The 16,229-nt window shown below is 52.2% G+C and overlaps 1 protein-coding gene across 1 annotated transcript in view; it reads right to left on the bottom strand.

Annotated features, from left to right (window-relative positions):
* Positions 1–16,229, bottom strand: part of ALK (ALK receptor tyrosine kinase) — a 637,313-nt gene that overhangs the window by 32,577 nt on the left and 588,507 nt on the right. Inside the window, exons 12-14 of the mRNA XM_069494063.1 lie at positions 13,862–14,024; positions 5,707–5,857; positions 81–212 (exon numbers count right to left, since the gene is read on the bottom strand). Coding sequence (XP_069350164.1) covers positions 81–212; positions 5,707–5,857; positions 13,862–14,024 — 446 coding nt within the window. The remainder of the gene's footprint in view (positions 1–80; positions 213–5,706; positions 5,858–13,861; positions 14,025–16,229) is intronic.

Here is a 16,229-nt window from a genome sequence, read left to right as displayed (position 1 = left end):
GGATCAGAGTATCCGAGGGGTTCTAGCCCAGAGCTGCACCGAAATCCCTGCCCTTGGGACTCCGACGCAGAAGAACTTACCTTAAATACGTAGGTGGCTCCGCCCCCACCTCCTCCTCCTCCTGCCCACTCGTGCACGCTCCTGTTCACACGGATTTCTTCCTCTATCACGTTGTTCTCTCCAATACAGACTTTCTGGATTAATTGGTTTGTCTGTGGAAACAAAAAGCACATTAGGTTTGTGTCCAAACCAGGGCTCTCCACTTCCCAACAGGCAGACCGTCTATGCTTCAAGATAGGAGCTGTCTCTCAAATAGCTTACAGCTGAGTTGAGGAGGTGAGAAATATACACAAATTACTGTCACTCTGGGCAGTCTTAGGGAAGGACTGAGGATAGCTGAGATACAAAATGCTATGAGAAGTTGTTGCTGACTGGTGATCAGGGAAGACTACCTGTAGGAGGGAGCTTTTAGCTGGGCCTTGAAGGATAGGGAATTTTTTTTTTTTTTTCTTTAGCACAGAGAGTAGGGGAAAGTTAGGTCATTCCTGGAGGAGACAGTAGCATTACCCAGAGGTAAGTAGGTGAGTGGGTGCTTGGGGAAAAGCCCAAAGGTCTCTTTGGCTCAGAGGAATCCATTTTAGGACAGAGAGATTGTCCAGGAGGACCTGTTTGAATCCTGTAGACTCTGAAGACAGGATGACAAGGTCCTATGTGGTGAGATAGGGCTGGGGGGCATGTAAATTAGGGCAGGTAGAGGGAATTAAATGGAACAGTCAGATCATGGCTGGAGCCTTGAATGCAGTCCAAGGACTCATTGAGGTTTCTTGAGAAGCTGCAGTTCTGAGGCTTCATGGGAAGAGAAAAAAGCAACAGGAAGCTAGACTCAGATTTCATTCCTCGCTCTTCTTTGGGAAAATTGGTTCTCCATTTTGGACATCTCATTCTCTCATTCCTCTCAGTTAACATCTCATTTCTCACCTCCGGAAATCGTTGCACAATCCTAAATTGAGTCCCCTCTCTGCCATGTGGAACAGGGAGTAAACCTGCAGTCAGTCTGGGCCCCCACCCACCCCGGGTGACCCTGGCCGAGGCACTCGGCCCCTCTGATGCTCCGGTGTGGAGCAGGAATAGACACCACAGGTTGCTGTAGTATTTATTCACTTCGGGTAGTACACGTGTGGTGTCTAGTACAGTGTGTCATACATGTTAGGGACTGAATAAATGGCTGCTGTTATTATTTGATTTAGATTCACTTCTGGTCCTGGTGGGGGCTCCGGTACCTGAGAACCCCTGGGATTGTGCTGGAAATTTCTATAAACCGCCGAATAAAGAAGGCGGTGCTTGAAGAATGGCCACCCCTGCCTGCCAGCCACCACGGCACAGATGAATCCTCTGAACATCAGCCTAACCTCAGAGGAAAATGACTTTTCTTTCACTTAATAGAAAAGAAGCCAATAAAACATCACATTTCCATCCAATGTTGCTGTGTAACCAGCCAGTGGACATGGCAATTCATCGTGAGCTACTCCTTATGCTAAAGCACTCAGGGGTGCCAGCAATGAGTACTAGAGAAATTTCCAGATAAATAGCTGAGATGCAATTTGTTTTATGGCATTTTGGATTTAATGATGGAAATAATTTGATACTTTTCAGAGTGGATTTAGTGTGGGTAGAAGGCTCTGCATTGCTATCATAGAGAGTTGACATTTCTTGTGTGTGTGTGCAGCGCTGTCCTGGGCTGGAGGGAGACCTTGCTATAATAGCTGCCACCTGGGCCAGGCATAAGCTACAAGGCCATACTGGGCCTGGGATTGGGGGAGGGAATGTGGACTGGCAGCTGGGCAGAGCACAAGACATGGGGTTCACTCTGGGTTCTTGATGGCCCCGCCATGTTGGGAGAGGCAGCTCACCTCCCTGGACTTGCCTCCTCTCTGCAACTCAAGGGGCTGCCCAGTCTGCACCAGCGGTCCTGAGAAGGTCCAGCCCCCCAGATTCTGCTCACTTTCCCCCTTTCCTCTGGGGGGCAGCAGTGAGACCTCCACCTACGCGGGGATGCTCTCTTCCCGTGAACAGAATCTGGAGATTGCTGGGATGGGGTTTGAGGATGGCCTTTCCTGTAACTAGAGCCTGGACCCACGTCCATCCCCTACTGCCCCTGCTCCAGGTGGGCGGCATCTTCTTTACATTGGGCGGGGGCGGGGGCAGGGGCGGAGAACGGTCCAGTTTCAGTCTGCATCTTGCTGGAGCCAGCGGCAGCATTTGGCAGAGTTGGTACACCGGACTTCCAGGACTCCACACCCTCTAGAGTCCCCTCCTGCCTCCCTGGCTCCTCTCCTTTGGCCCTCTTTGCTGATTTCTCTCCCTTTTCCTCACCTCTAAATGTTGGTGGTTCCCAGTGCTCAGTCCTTGGTCGTCTTTTCTATCTGTACTGTACCCTAGGCAATCTCATCCTGTCTCAACTTTATGCTGATTTCTCACAAATTTATGTCTCCACCCTGGACCTCTCTCCTGAATTCCGGCAGTATATTTCCTGTTGTCCTCCCGTCTCCCTCTGGCTGCCTACCAGACCTCTATAGCTCAGTGTGTCTGACGCTGAACTCCCCATCCTGTCCCCAAATCGGCTCCTTCCACAGCATCCCGCAGCTCATGTGACAGCAGCTCCCTTCTTCTGATGGCTCAGGCACAATTTTTGCTGTCACCCTTGACTCTTTTCTTTTTCTTAGTTCCTCATCTGATCTGGTGGGAAATTCTTTTCTATTTTACATTCAAAATATGCCCAGAATTCAACTACTTCCACCATTTTCCTGGTTACCACCCTGGTCTGAACCACCATCATCTCTTGCCCAGATTAATGCAATAGCCTTGAATTCAGTGCCCTGACTCTTCCCTTGTGCCCATGTGGTCTATTCTTCGCATTGCAGCCAGAGCCAGCATTTTAATACACTTATCGAATTTGTGTCACTATTCAAAACATGTCCTTACAATGCCTGTTCCAGCCCTATTACCTCTGACCTCAACTCTCACCAACCCTTCCTTTTGCTCCCTCTGCTCCATCCTGGCTGTGCCTTGAGTGAGTGACACACTCTCACCTTGGGAACTTGGCCTTTGCCGGGGTCACTCTGTCCCCTATTTTCCTCCTCCTCCTGCTTGAGAGCAGAGAGCTTTCTTTTGTTCACTGATATATCTCATGTTCCTATAACAGTGAGTGGCAATAGTAGGTACTCAATAAATATTTGTTGAACACATTGGAATGAATTGAGAGCTGTCTGGCTTGTGGGCTGGCCCTTCACAATATTTGCCTTGCAGGCAACGGTAGTGGTGAGGTTTAACATGCGGACCAGTGAAGACTAGTGATTTTGTTCCCTGGGGGCCATTTGGAAATGTCTGGAGGCATTTTTGATTCTCATTACTTGGGTATGCTACTGGCATCAAGTGGGTAGAAGACAGAGATGCTGCTGAACATTCTACAATGCACAGGATAGTCCCCCTGCCCCAGCCAAGCACAAAGAATTGCATGCTCCGAAATGCCAGTAGTGCCACTGTTAAGAAATCCTGATTTAGACTCATGCCCCCAGGTGAGGTTTGGAAGGAACTGGAGAAACAAAGGCTGAGGGGCACGTGTGTGTGTGTGTGTGTGTGTGTGTATGGGGGGAGGGGGTTTCTGGCAGCAAGAGCCCATCCCAGGTACCAGGAGCCCAGATGAGGCCAAGCACATAGGAAGAGCAACTCCCCACAGATGTGCAGTTGCACCAGGAAGCTGCCAAATCCTGCAGTTTAATTCTTAGAGTCCATTTCATTCTCTTGAGGATCATCCCTAGACACGATTTTTTTCTGTCGAGGGAGAACTGGAGTTGGAGGGGGTACCTGAAAACAATCTTTCTTTTTCCCTTTCCTAACAACGACGCCTCACAGAGCATCCCAGTGGAAGATCAGTGACTTTCCCCACAAGCCCATGCTATGCCCAGCCCGACCAGCAGAGGGGGCTGCCCGCCGTCCCTGGGTGAGCATCCCCTCTTCCTGCGCATCCGCAAAAGTTTGAGAGCAAGTAGGTTGATTAATAAAAATGATAAAGTGCAGCGACTCTAAGGAACAAGTAGATTACAATTGAATTAAAAAAAGAGATGCGGTCCTGAGAAAAGACATAACTGATTACAATCCAATCAAGTAAAAGTCCCTTGCAGAAGTCAATGCAATCTTTCTGCTTAGATGAAAGAATTACATTAGCACTCAATAAATTCCCGTGAAAATTACAGCAGCCTGTAATTTAATGACTTAATATATTATATCACGTTGAAAAGTTCTGATTATAGTTGCTAAATAAAAGTTGGAGTTGAGACATTTCTCATGCAGAAGGCAGCACTTGCTTGCCTTACGCCTGCTGCTTTGTCTTAGCGCTGTAGAGGCAGGAGGGGAGGCTGAACTTGACTTTGGACACCCTCCGGCTCCCAGCCCAGGGTGTGGCTCTTCGGAGCCCTGAGTTTATTTTGTGAAATTGAACTGCTTGCTTGGTAGCCCCTCTTCCCACATCTGGAATAATTTTCTGGAGGAGCCCTGGGTCCTGGGCACTAGAACATAGCTTCCTGACCTGGTCCCTGCTCCAGGAAGAAGCTGTGCTTCAGGTAAGGGTGAGGCCTGGCCCACCAGGAGACTGGCCCTGCAGAGTGCTGACTTCCTGCTGGGACAGCCAGCGCTGCCAGGTCCCGCCTGTCCCCAACACAGGCAAGAAGCAAAAGACTGGGGTGGTGGGAGTTTGCACGGCTGCTGCCTAGCCATTCTTCCCTGTCTCCTTGTCCAGACCATTCTGGGCTTTCTAAGCTCCTTCTGTGGAAGTTCTCCCTCTTTGACAGCTGGACCCTCCTGCGGGGTCAGAAACAGAATGACAGGCTGTCTTTGGGGCTGCAGAGGCTTGTCCAGTGATGGGGCTATAGGTGGAAATAGGAAAAAGGCCATAAAAACCAAGGCCCAAGCAAGTGCAGAGTGTAGCAAAAACAGGAGTCCAGAGTCCTTGCTCCATGTTGCAATGTGAGTGACTCTGAACTCTTTGGTCTCTGTTTTCCTTATCTGTAAAATGGGGGACGCGATTACGTGGTCTTTCAGTTCTGAGCCTATGCATTGAATATTTTTTTTAGTTTCAATCCCTCAAATAATAAATAATATATGAATATATTCTTTTTGTAACATTTTAGACATTATTGATAAAGGCCCTTCAACTCCAGTCCCCTCCCCAGAAACAGTGTTACCTGTATCTTTCAGAACTTTTTCTGTGCATTTGTGTGTGTGTATGTGTGTATGTGTGTGTATGCGGCTATGAGTCTGTGATTTTGAGCTGCACAAGAAATGTTTAACCTGGTATTTTCTTGTTTCTAAGGACAGCAGCAGTCTAGCCAGAAAGATCAGGAGGTGGTCTGCAATTCACTTTTTGCTGAGAAGAATAATCATTCAATCATTCACATAAAATCCAATCTTTTGGTTTTAAGGGTCATTCATGAAAACCACACCTCAGCCTCAGTCCCTGTGGGGATATGAGACCCTGACAGCCACCCATCGCCTGCTTTCTGATGCGCCCAAATGACCCTAGAAAAGGAGGGGCATTTGCAGGCAGAACGGGGCCTGTCCAGAAGGGGTGTGTTGGGTGTTGGTGCCTCCAAGACGCCTCCACCAGGCCTGGGTGAGTGTGGAGGAGAAACTCCCGCTCTGGGCACTTACACTGGGACAGGCGTCCTCCCCCTGCTGCCCGACCAGGATGTACAGAGTGTCGTCCTTCTCCAGGTTGAAGAGGCCCAGCACAGACACGCCATGGGACCGCATCATGGTGTTCTTCCCGCCTTTCCCGCCAGCGGCTCCGTAGCCAGAGATGCTGCAACGAGACAAAGCACGTCGTCTCCTGCCACGGTCTGAAGACTCGCCCCCTCCCTGCCAGCCCAGCAGCCACCAGTGGGCCAAGCACATCGCCATCGTGGTGGGAGGCCAGCGGGGGGCATTCCTCTACCCACTGCCAGGAGACGACAGTCACGTTTAAAGACAGGGAGTTGCCTCAGTCACAGAGCTGGGAAGGTGAAGGGCAGTAAGGGGTGCAAGAGAGAAAGGGGGGGGAGGGAGAGACAGATGATGAATGTGTTGGGGTTGGGGCGACGGCTTTCCGAATACCTAGGATATCCCCACTGTGGCTTTCTCTCCTTGTTCCAGATTAAAGGGCTCATAGGACCTTAGACAAGTAACTTAACTTCCCTGTTCCGCATCTGCACAACGAGGGTAACAGGAGAACCTGCCTCTTAGCCCACATGCGCCATGACGACTCAAGGAATTCAGACATGTAGTCTCAGGGCTGTGCTGGCATAGAATAAGCGCTCAGGAAGTATTATTATTGATGATGGCAGTAGCAGTAATGGACTTGGTACAGTGTTGTAAAGTCTCCACACAGCGTCTAGAAACAAGGAGGCTCCTCACGGAATGACGGAGAACAGTGTCTGCGAGCACAGGCTGTTTATTCCCAACCCACCGGTAACTCCTTCTGGAGCAACGTGTGTGCCGCCGACAGACAACCAATCACGATGACAATAAACACAGAGCGTGGGGCTGTGAGATTATTTCTGCTGCCTCTTTGGTTGTTTCCAGGAAGACAAGCAAGGACGGGGAGAAAAGAACCCTCTTCTGAACCGTATCCGAAGAGCGGTGTGTTGAGGACGGCCAGCTCACCAACTGACAAACGCCTCCCCAGGGACCGGCTGTCAGGGGAAGGGACTCGGGAGGGTTTTCAAGTTTCTGTGTATTCAGATCCAAAGTCCTCGATGAAAAACTAAGAAGGGAGGCAAGACTGTCCCTGTGCACACAGAGTCTTCTCCACCCGCAGTTCTAGGAGATGCCCCCTGTCCTGAGCGTGCGAGGGGCTCCCTCTCTCCCGAGGCAGAGCTCCGGCCTTTCTGTCTGGGGGGGCGGGGGCTGCTACTGTGGCAGGCGAGGAACGAGATCTCCATGGAATGTAAATGGAGACTCTTGTGCCTGTCACCCTGGAGGGTGCTCCAGCACTGAAGGGAGCTTATATGGAATGTCAGGAATGTCGCAGGGCTGAGACAGATCCAGGCCCTTGAAGAGCTCACAAAGAAACCGGGAAGATGTCTTCCTTATGAGAAGTCCCACCAGAGGGCGGCCAAGTGGAGGAGACAAAGTGTAGGGCTCTGGGGCTCCCTGACTGGGCGCCCTGTTTCCTGCCCATGTGCCTTCTTGGAGCCCCAGCTCCTTCCCTAGTAGGAGAGAGCATGTCTTCTCCAAACCGCATGGCTCAACAAAAGGGGATGATGGGTTAAAACCCCGAGAAAGCAGCAATCTCTGTCCAAAGTAAGGGTCTCCGGTGCTCAGGGCCAGGAGGGAGAAATGGGGGACTGTGGAAGATGGTTGTGGGGCTGAGGGTGGGGGTGGAGGGCTGAAGTCAGCTTCACACGGAGCTGGTGGAGGCGTGGGACTCTTGGACAAGCAGAAAACGGTGGCAGAAGGAGCCAGGTGTCAGCAGCAGGATTGGATTCTTCTTGGTGGTGGCCTCAGCCCCACGTTTGCAACCTGGGCCAGGGCTGGCTTAAAGTGGTGGGGCGCAGGCAGCTGCCTGCCTGGACTGATTGTGGGGGTCCTGGAAAGGACTGGCTCCCTCATCAGCCCTCTGAGGGCTGAAGTCCCACCATGAGAGCTTCGCTTCTTTGGCGCTTTTAGTTGCTACTGCAAGGCTGACCTCCGGGACGTCCACCGTGAAAAGAGCAAGGGCTTGAACACAGACAGACCTGGACCCAAACCCCAAGCTCTGCTCCTCGGGGCCGGGAGTAGTTGAGGCCGGTGAGGTGTCTCCCTCCTAGGTCTGACCCTGCTGGGCTTACCTCTCCCTGGTCCTGGCCACTAGCTGTGTGACCTTGGTAGGTTATTTACCCTCTCTGAGCCCCGTTTCCTTATCTATAAAAGGGGCAAAATAACACCTACTTTGAAAGGTTGCTGTGAGAATTAAATGAGATAATGCTCATAGGGACCTAGTTCAGTGCCACAGGGTACCAGTGAGTGACAAACAGGAGCCGCTGGCAGGATGTACCCCATGGGTGGGCCTGTCCACTTCTTTCCCAGGGGGTGACTTCCGGAGGCAGAAGGGGGTGAGTGAATGAGACGGGGACCAGGTAGGAAGACCAGGGCGTGGCCAAGGGGGCCTGGGGTCAAGCTGTTCCATTTCCACCGGGACCCACCTTCGTGCAGAGCCAGCTGCGGCCCAGGCAGCCCCAGTGCCCCTGCAGCCCCCGTCCCTGAGAATCACGTTACACAAACTCACGCCACAGTAACAACCTCTGACTGAATCTCTGAAGCTTTCTCCCCATCCCTCGTAAACAATTTATTTTTGATACTTGACAAGCGACAAGAAATTAATATACCTGCCACTCAAGTGGGGAAAATGACTCACAGTGATTCCAATTTACTGGAAATTACAGGATACTGTTTTCGATGAGTTGATGCTGTAATTTTTTTGTTTTTCCTCATCTAAATCCATGTCCCCTGGTCAGAATGGATGTTTATTGGGTTTGTGTTTTGTAGTATTGACCGTGAGCTATTGTTACCTGGTGTAATTGAGTTGTGAATCTTTTTTAAATAAAGAATTAGCAGCAAATCAAAGTGGCTGCCCGCTGGATCCTGAAATGAAGTGCGCAGCTGGTGTGCAGCACATTGGCTGTGTCCACGCCAGCAGGGAGGGGACACTGTGGGGAGTGGACCCCACTCAGAGAAACAGAAGTGCCTCACTTCTCTCCTGCGCCCCACTCCGCAGAAGCAGGACACCTCCTCTCTGCGCTGGGATCCGCCGCTCGCTCCTGGTGGGATGCTGGGCGAGTCCCTTCCCTTCTCTGCTGGTTCCCAGTTTCTCATGTGTGACATCCGGATAGGAAGACCTGCCTGCCCCTCCTACAGGGTTACTGTGAGAGCATATGAGACGTGCGAGTGTGGACGGGGCTTGGTCAGTAGGGAATTTCTGATGTACAGTCGTTTTATCCAGGTGGGTGACACCCCTGGGGGTCAGTGTTGAAGGGCCCAGTTGTGGAGGCAGGTGCTCCTCGCTGGGGCCGTCCCGGGGGTCCAGTCCTGTTGCATCAGTGACCAAGGTTCATGGTCTGCCTCTTCCCTCGGCACCTTCCTGACCAGCACAGCACCTCTGAGCTGGAAAGGACCTCAGTGACCTCTCTCTACACACCCTCCCTCTGCACATGGAGCCACCAGAGAGAAGGGAAGACAACTTTCAAGGTCACATGGTGCATTGGTGGCAGAAGTTGGATCCAAACTGCATTCTGCGTGCAGCCCATCGATCTTTGCCTGGTTTCTCCACCTCTGACTTTCCCTGCCCTGTGCCCTTCATAGCGATGGTATCTGTACAGCTGCTTTGCAATTAATCATGTCCGGATGTCTCTTCTAGTATTGAGTAGAGCTTGATTGGCACTGTGGACTGTTACTGCACTCTTCTGCCTTGAGATCTTTCCAGAGACTGGAAGGCTCCAGAGTCTCAGTCCTCTCTACCAGTCCTGCAGCACCTACCAGGCACACAGTGGGGCTCCGTGGCTCAGCGTCCGGCACACAGTGGGGCTCTGTGGCTATCTGTGGGTTGAGTTGAATGATGGTGTCACCCAGCTGCACATGCTAAGCCCTGGAGCCAGGTGGGGAAATGAGTGTCATTGACAGAGACCATCAGGAACAGCTGTGGCCCAGGTCAGCTGGCTCCAGCTGGGATCTGGGGCCTTTTGTATATTATGTCTGGAGAGCAAGTGAGCCATGGGGGAACTGCCACCAGGAGCTGTGGGCCATGTTTGACAAATGTTTTTGTACGTGAGCTCTGTGTGTGGGGGGAGCAGGTGTGTGGGGGGAGCAGGTATGCGGAGGACCGAGGGCTCAGAAGGGTGCCGAGCCCCAGGGAGGCAGGGAGGCCGCAGGGAGAGAGACGGATGAAGAAGAGGTGGTGGCTGACACCTGCTAGGAGCACGTCACACAGACTGTCACCGAACCCCCGGCAGTGCTTGGAGCTGGGCTCTGTCGCTGTCAGTCTGCATTTTATGATGGCTCTGAGGATATTGTCCCCACCCCCCAGCATGAACCCCATAATCCATGCTCTCCTCCTGGCATGACGGTGGCTTCCCACCCTTGAGACATTGTGGTCTCTCAGAGCACGGCCCGGAAACCCTCTTGTTAGGCCACTGTCGCCCTGGCCTTTCCTTCTCAGCCAGGTGCCTTAGGAGAGCAGCTGCCACTCACTGTCCTCGCTTGCTCAGCCCCCAGCCAGAGTGTGGCTGTTGTCCTCAAATCACGCTGGTCCTACCCCCCAACCTCCCAGCCACCTCTGGGCCTGGCCCCTCCCCTCCGTCCATCTTTCCCCCACCCTCGTTGAGCCCTTTCCACTCTGGCCTGGGGATGGGACTGCCTTCTCTCTCCCACCCTCATGCCGTCGCCAGAGGGAGCTGGAGGCATTTGGGGGTGACGCTCCAGTCCCAGGCCCTTGGCTCCCGCAGGCCAGCCTTGCCCAGGACTCCAGCGGCACCGGCTTCTTGTGCCTGCAGCAGACACAGCCTGGGCTCGTGCTGCTGCCTCTGCTGCAAAGGCCCTCGCTGCTTCTCTGTGGACAACCCCTGTCACCTTCAAACTGAAGCCAGCTGCCTGTCTCCTGGTGGACGCCATTCATGAACTCGAGCTGGTGCAGTGCCCTTCTCTTGGCCTCTGGCAGCAGCACCTGATGTAAACCTCCACTTTAGTTCTTTCTACGTTACACGCCCACCACATCCACGGGCTGCGGCCCGCTCTGGGCAAGGACTGGATCTTAATCCCCTTTGTACACTTGGTGTCAGGCACAGCACCCTAATAGGTGCGTAACATGGTTCCTTGAGATTTGCAAAGGAGGAGGGAACAAGTCCGGACACCAGGACATATGGACTCGGAGATAGTGACTGTGCCACCCCTCACTGTTCTGACAGAGAAAGTGGTAAATCCAGGGCAGGGCAAGCTGGGAGCTGGGGAGAGATGGGGTCGGAGGCTGCACTGGGGCCCCATGCCGGCCACTGTCTCCTGCCTGGCCTCCTTCCTTTGTGGTGTGGGCAAAGGAGGGCGGGCCGGAGATGGGCCCAGGATGCATGACCAGCTGAGAGAGCAGGTGCTTTCAATGTACACGTCCCTGAGGAAGTTCCGGGAAAGGGTGGTCCCATCTTGGCATAAAGTCGGGGCTCAATAGGTGTAGCTCCCTTCCTTCACCTCCCTGACCAGCAGGCAGAGAAGTCACAGGAGCCATCCGCGTCCCAGGGCTCAGGCAGCCACCAGGTGCACTGGCCAGCACGGCACCTCCAGGGACGACACAGTCCCTCAGGCCGGGGCTCCGCCTTCCTGTTTCCAAGCACCTTTTTCTCACGTCCTCTGGTGTGTCCTGTGTTTTTCTCACCAGGTGAACTGCGCTTACTAAATAATAATAATCACTATGGAGAAAAAGTTTTCCAGAAAAAGGACACTGACTTCTCAACATAGATATTCTGACTTGGGGACATTCTGATGTGGTCTAAAGAGGAAATCATTAACTGTCTGCTTCTTTGATTACTAAGTTATGTGACCAATAGACATTGTCATCTCAGACCTGAGTCTCATCCAAGATCAAGGATGAGACTATCTGTTGGAGCCTTGTTTGGTTAAAACATGAAGTATTTTAAAATAACAATAACAATGACGAAAACCCAAGCCCTGTGTTTCTTGGTTTTGATTCTTCCGTTTTGGTATGGTCCTATCTTAGGCCAGATCAAAATGTCCCCTTTACTAATTTGGACATTTCAAAAATGTTCTGCTTCAGTAGAAATGTTTCCTTCTGCACCCTTGTAACGAGGCGATTGCCGGGCAATGCCGGGCTGCGAGCGAGTCTCAATATTTCAGAGACGTAAGTGGAAACAGCTCTCGGATGTTGGCTGGATGCTCTCAATGTGATGTGGCAATTCTGCGGTGCTTCATGCAGATCAGAAACCTGATGAGACTTGGTTATGGCTGTGATTAATAATAAATGGGAAAATGAATTAATTATTATTTAATAAGCGTAGTTCATCTGGCAGGCCCAATCTTTCAGAACACAGGGCTCAAACGAGGAAGTCAGAAAAAAGTCTTTGGAGAAAGAAAAGTCAGAACAGCTGGCTGTGGGGTAGATCTGCTCTTGGAAACGGTCTGGCTGCCGCCCGCTGCCCGAGGTGCCGCCGCTCCAGCCGATTTCTCTGCCCGCCGGCTGGGGAGCACCTGCCCTTGCAGGCAGCATGCTGGGCACTTGCACGCCATCTTCACCACCGGCTGGGCTGGTGCTGACAGCCCCCTGCCTCTCTCAGATGGGGAAACAGAGTCTCAGGGATTAAATAACCTGTGCAAATTTGGAAGTGGGCCTGATTCACGTTGTCTCGGGGGAACAGCCCCAGAGGACCCCTCCCCTTCAACGAAGCATCTCCGGACTCTTTGTCCCCCTCTGTGAGTCGGGCAGCAGGGGCGTGCTGGCTTTGCAGTTTCCCTGGGTGGGAATGGGACAATGGGCTCTACTGGGGGCTTGCTGTGGGGGTCTTCGTGCACCTAGTAATTCCTCTGCTTTCTGCTTCGTATTGGCTTTTGTACGTGGGGTGGGCTCGGCAGGAAGGGGAGGCCTGGCTTGCTCGGTGTCGTGGGGTCAGGGGTGGCCGGATGTCTTCCAGGCTATTTGCTGGGGGTGTGCGGGACCTGGAGCAGCTAATCTGATTGCAGCCAAACCTTGTTACAGTGTTCCTACCCAGAGCCTTTAAAAAGCACTTAGGACTCTCCTCAACACATTTACCCCGAGGCCCCAGGGATGAGGCTACCACAGGATATGTTAAGCTAGAGAGAGAAACAGCGCAATTTGAGAAGCCCCTTTCCTTCCCGGGGGGCTGGGGAGTGGTGGGTGGTGGGGGCGGCCGGACGAGGGGCGCTCACTCCCCACCGCGTCCAGCCCCTGGGCAGCATTTGCACCAGCAAGGCCTGATGGTGGCCCTTCCCGGTTCGACAGTCCTGCCAGGGCCCCGTGGAGGCTGCACGAAGCCAAGCCTCAGAAGCCTGGGGCCGGAGGCTGCTACTGATTGTGTGACTGTGGGCAGGCCCCTGGCTCTCTGAGCCTCAGTTTCCTCATTTGTAACATGAGGCCTTGCCTAGTCACAGAGCTTGTGCGAGGGCTGCACAGGTTTATCTAAGTCCAGGGCCTGATCAAACCCAGGATTCTAAAAGGCTGCAGCAACATTACCTGGGAACTTGTTAGGAATTCCAGTTCTTGGGCTCCACTTGAGACCTACAGAGTCAGACACTACTGGGGTGGGGCCTCCAGTCTGGCCACTAGCTTCACTTAATGCCATGGCCTTAAAGTGGCCAAGTGGAGCTAGGCCTCCTTCCAGCCTGGTCTTGCTCTAGTGGGATATTGTGGGGTTGGAGAGAATGTTCCAGAACAGCCTGCTTGGCTTTCCAACAGTGAAGGCCCAGGAAAGGAGCCTCAAGGAAAAGAACATCAGCTTTCGCATGCATCAGACTTCTGTTTCCGAAACATTTTACATGCACTGCCACATTTGAAGAGCATCAAGTAATGTTCAAAGAACAGTCCACCACAATTCTCATTATTAATAATAATTCTGAGGCCAGCTCATGCATGCATATCCTCTCCATGAACAGTCTGTGAGCTCCTTGAGAACAAAGGATATATTTTCCTTTGTTGCCATATTTTACTATCCCAAATCTCCCCATCTCCAGCCCTTACACCCCACTATGGGCTGGAGTCTGTTTCCTTTGATCCTGGGGTACCTGGGAGCATGCACCCACAGGGAGGACTCCAGTCCTCCCCGTCCTTCATACGCACCTATAGGTGTCGGTGGCTGGCACCTTCCATATCTGGATGCCCTTCAGTGGGCCCTCGCTCCCCACCACCACGCTCAGGTTGGAGTTCTGGTAGGCGTTGTTGCACTGGGCCTGGGTGGGGCCGTGGGGCCCGCTGGCCCCGCACGTGGTGAACAGCCAGTGAACTGCGGCAAAAGAGGAGAGGCAGTCACTCACTCGGCCTGGCCCTCCGCCCTCCATGCACCTCCCTGGGTTGCCTCTGAGATGTCTGCTCCAAGGCCCCAAACCCACGTTCCAAGATGGCACCAAGGTCAGGGCCCCTTCAGGTGGGACAGTCACAGGCAGTCTCTCAGAGAGTCCAGCACAGTGCTGGGCGAACAATAGGTGCTCAATCTGTGCTACTGTGACTGCATCTAACCTGCTCCTGCTTGGCATGTGCAACAGGAACCTCTTAGCTCAGAGAAGACTGAAAGAGTGAGTTGGACACAGTGTCAGCTCCATGACGCCACAATGGCCCAGGCCCCCACCTCGCGCTCCCTGGCCATGGCTTGGCCTGCCTGTCAGCCACTCCCCAGCAGGCCCGCAGCAGGGCAGGGCTCAGCCTCCTCAACACAAGCACGCTGTGTTTGGAAATGCAACGAAAGCAGCTTTCAGGCTCTCTGTGCAACAGAGGGTATGAAAACTGAAAAAAAAAGCGGGTCAAATTTGTCTTTGATGCGTGTCTCTCATTTTCCCAGCCCCTCACCCACTTCCTGTGCTCTGTGTCCTCACCCAGTGTCCTTAGGTGGCCTCCTGGGTGCGCCACAGGAGCACTCAGCCCGGCCCCTCCCCACCCCTCCCCCTCTGTGGGCCATTTCCTTCCAAACTTTCTGTCTTTGCGCCAGGCCAGACCTGGGGAAGTTGTCAGATCTTGCATTGGCCAGAATTCTAACATTTTTACAGCCTACAAAAACTAAAAAGAAGAAAATGTTCTTGATAAATTAATTTTACTTAAAATACAAAAATCTCATAAGATTGCAGAAAGTCTTCTCTTTAAAGAGAGATTAAATTGAATTCTGCCTACAGAGGATGATGAAAAAAGTTATTTGATTATACATAGCTTTGTCCACTAAAACGTTAAAGTGAAAACATTTTTGAAGACTTTGAACTAATGTGAGGACATAAATGTGAAAGGCTAATTTGGGTTGCCAACCATAAACCGCAGGTTGAGATTATGCTGGGCGGGACAGATAACCCAAACGCTGGACAGTCGTGGTGGGTTTTGGTCACACTGCCCTGAGGTTGGGAGGCGGAAGTTCTGGTTGGGGTCCCACTGCATACGCTGCTCAACACTGAGTCCTCGACACCAGGATGGGCTTCTTTTTATTTTTTTTCCAATAAAGATGTTGATTCCTGTTTGGTTTATGAAGGTCATTTCAAGGACTAGAAGGTAACGAGAATGGCTGATTGGTGTGAATGGCTGATTGTTAATCATCTGATGTATTTGTATTATAAAGGGGCAAACGTATTAACTCAAAGGACTCTTCACAGAAGGCATTTTTAAGTAGAGCTTGTTTGGTCTCTTGCCCTTTTACCGGCTCCAGTGCCCAAGAATATATATATGGGCTGTGCCCGAGGGGAGATGTGGAAAGAACATGGGCTTTGGAATTAGCGAGAACACCTGGGTTTGGGGGCAGCCTCATCACCGATCCGCTGGGGGACCTTGATCTAATTCCTTTGTCTGTAAAGGAGGCCGGATTGGCATATTAAAACAAGGAAGGGGGTATGAAAGTTCATTGTAAAGTCCCAGGCTCTAAAGGTTTGAGTATGTCTGGGACCCCTTCCCACAGCCAAGGCTGGAGACATGCACATGTACAGGTGGTCAGGGGACTTTCTGCGAATGTGGGTTCTGTGTCAGCAGCACCTGAGAATGAAAACTCAGCAGGTTGGGGATGAGGATAGGGGCAGGGAGAAAAAGAAGAGCTCAGAAAGAGTTAGAAAACCCACTCCTCCATTATCTCCAGCTCCTTGAAGCCTGTTGTGCAGACCGGTCTGTGTCTATGGCAAGCAGACTGGTGCAGGTGCGGGGCGGCCTCATCAATTAGGAGCAGAAGCATGGCTGGTCATGTAGTTAATCCAACCCTGGAGATGGAAGAATAGCTATTTTTTTTTTTTTTTTCTCAAGAGTGTGCCGAGGAAGAGAGCTAGAGCTATGGGCTTGGCACCCTATCTGAACGTGTCACCTTCAGTGGGACTTCTAACTTCAGCCTTGGTTAACACTGTCCTGAAGGTTCTGACACATTCCCAGAGGTGCTGAGCTTCTACTTTTTGGCCCCAGGGGGACCATCTGATGAGGTAGGAAGAGGGACATGGGCTTTGGATTCAGATGGGGTGAGTTTTCTCATCCAGGA

This window comes from Eulemur rufifrons, chromosome 19 (assembly GCF_041146395.1).
Source record: "Eulemur rufifrons isolate Redbay chromosome 19, OSU_ERuf_1, whole genome shotgun sequence".
Taxonomy (NCBI): Eukaryota; Metazoa; Chordata; class Mammalia; order Primates; family Lemuridae; genus Eulemur; species Eulemur rufifrons.
The sequence above is the reverse complement of the archived record's forward strand: the minus strand, read 5'-3'. Positions and strand labels throughout refer to the sequence as shown.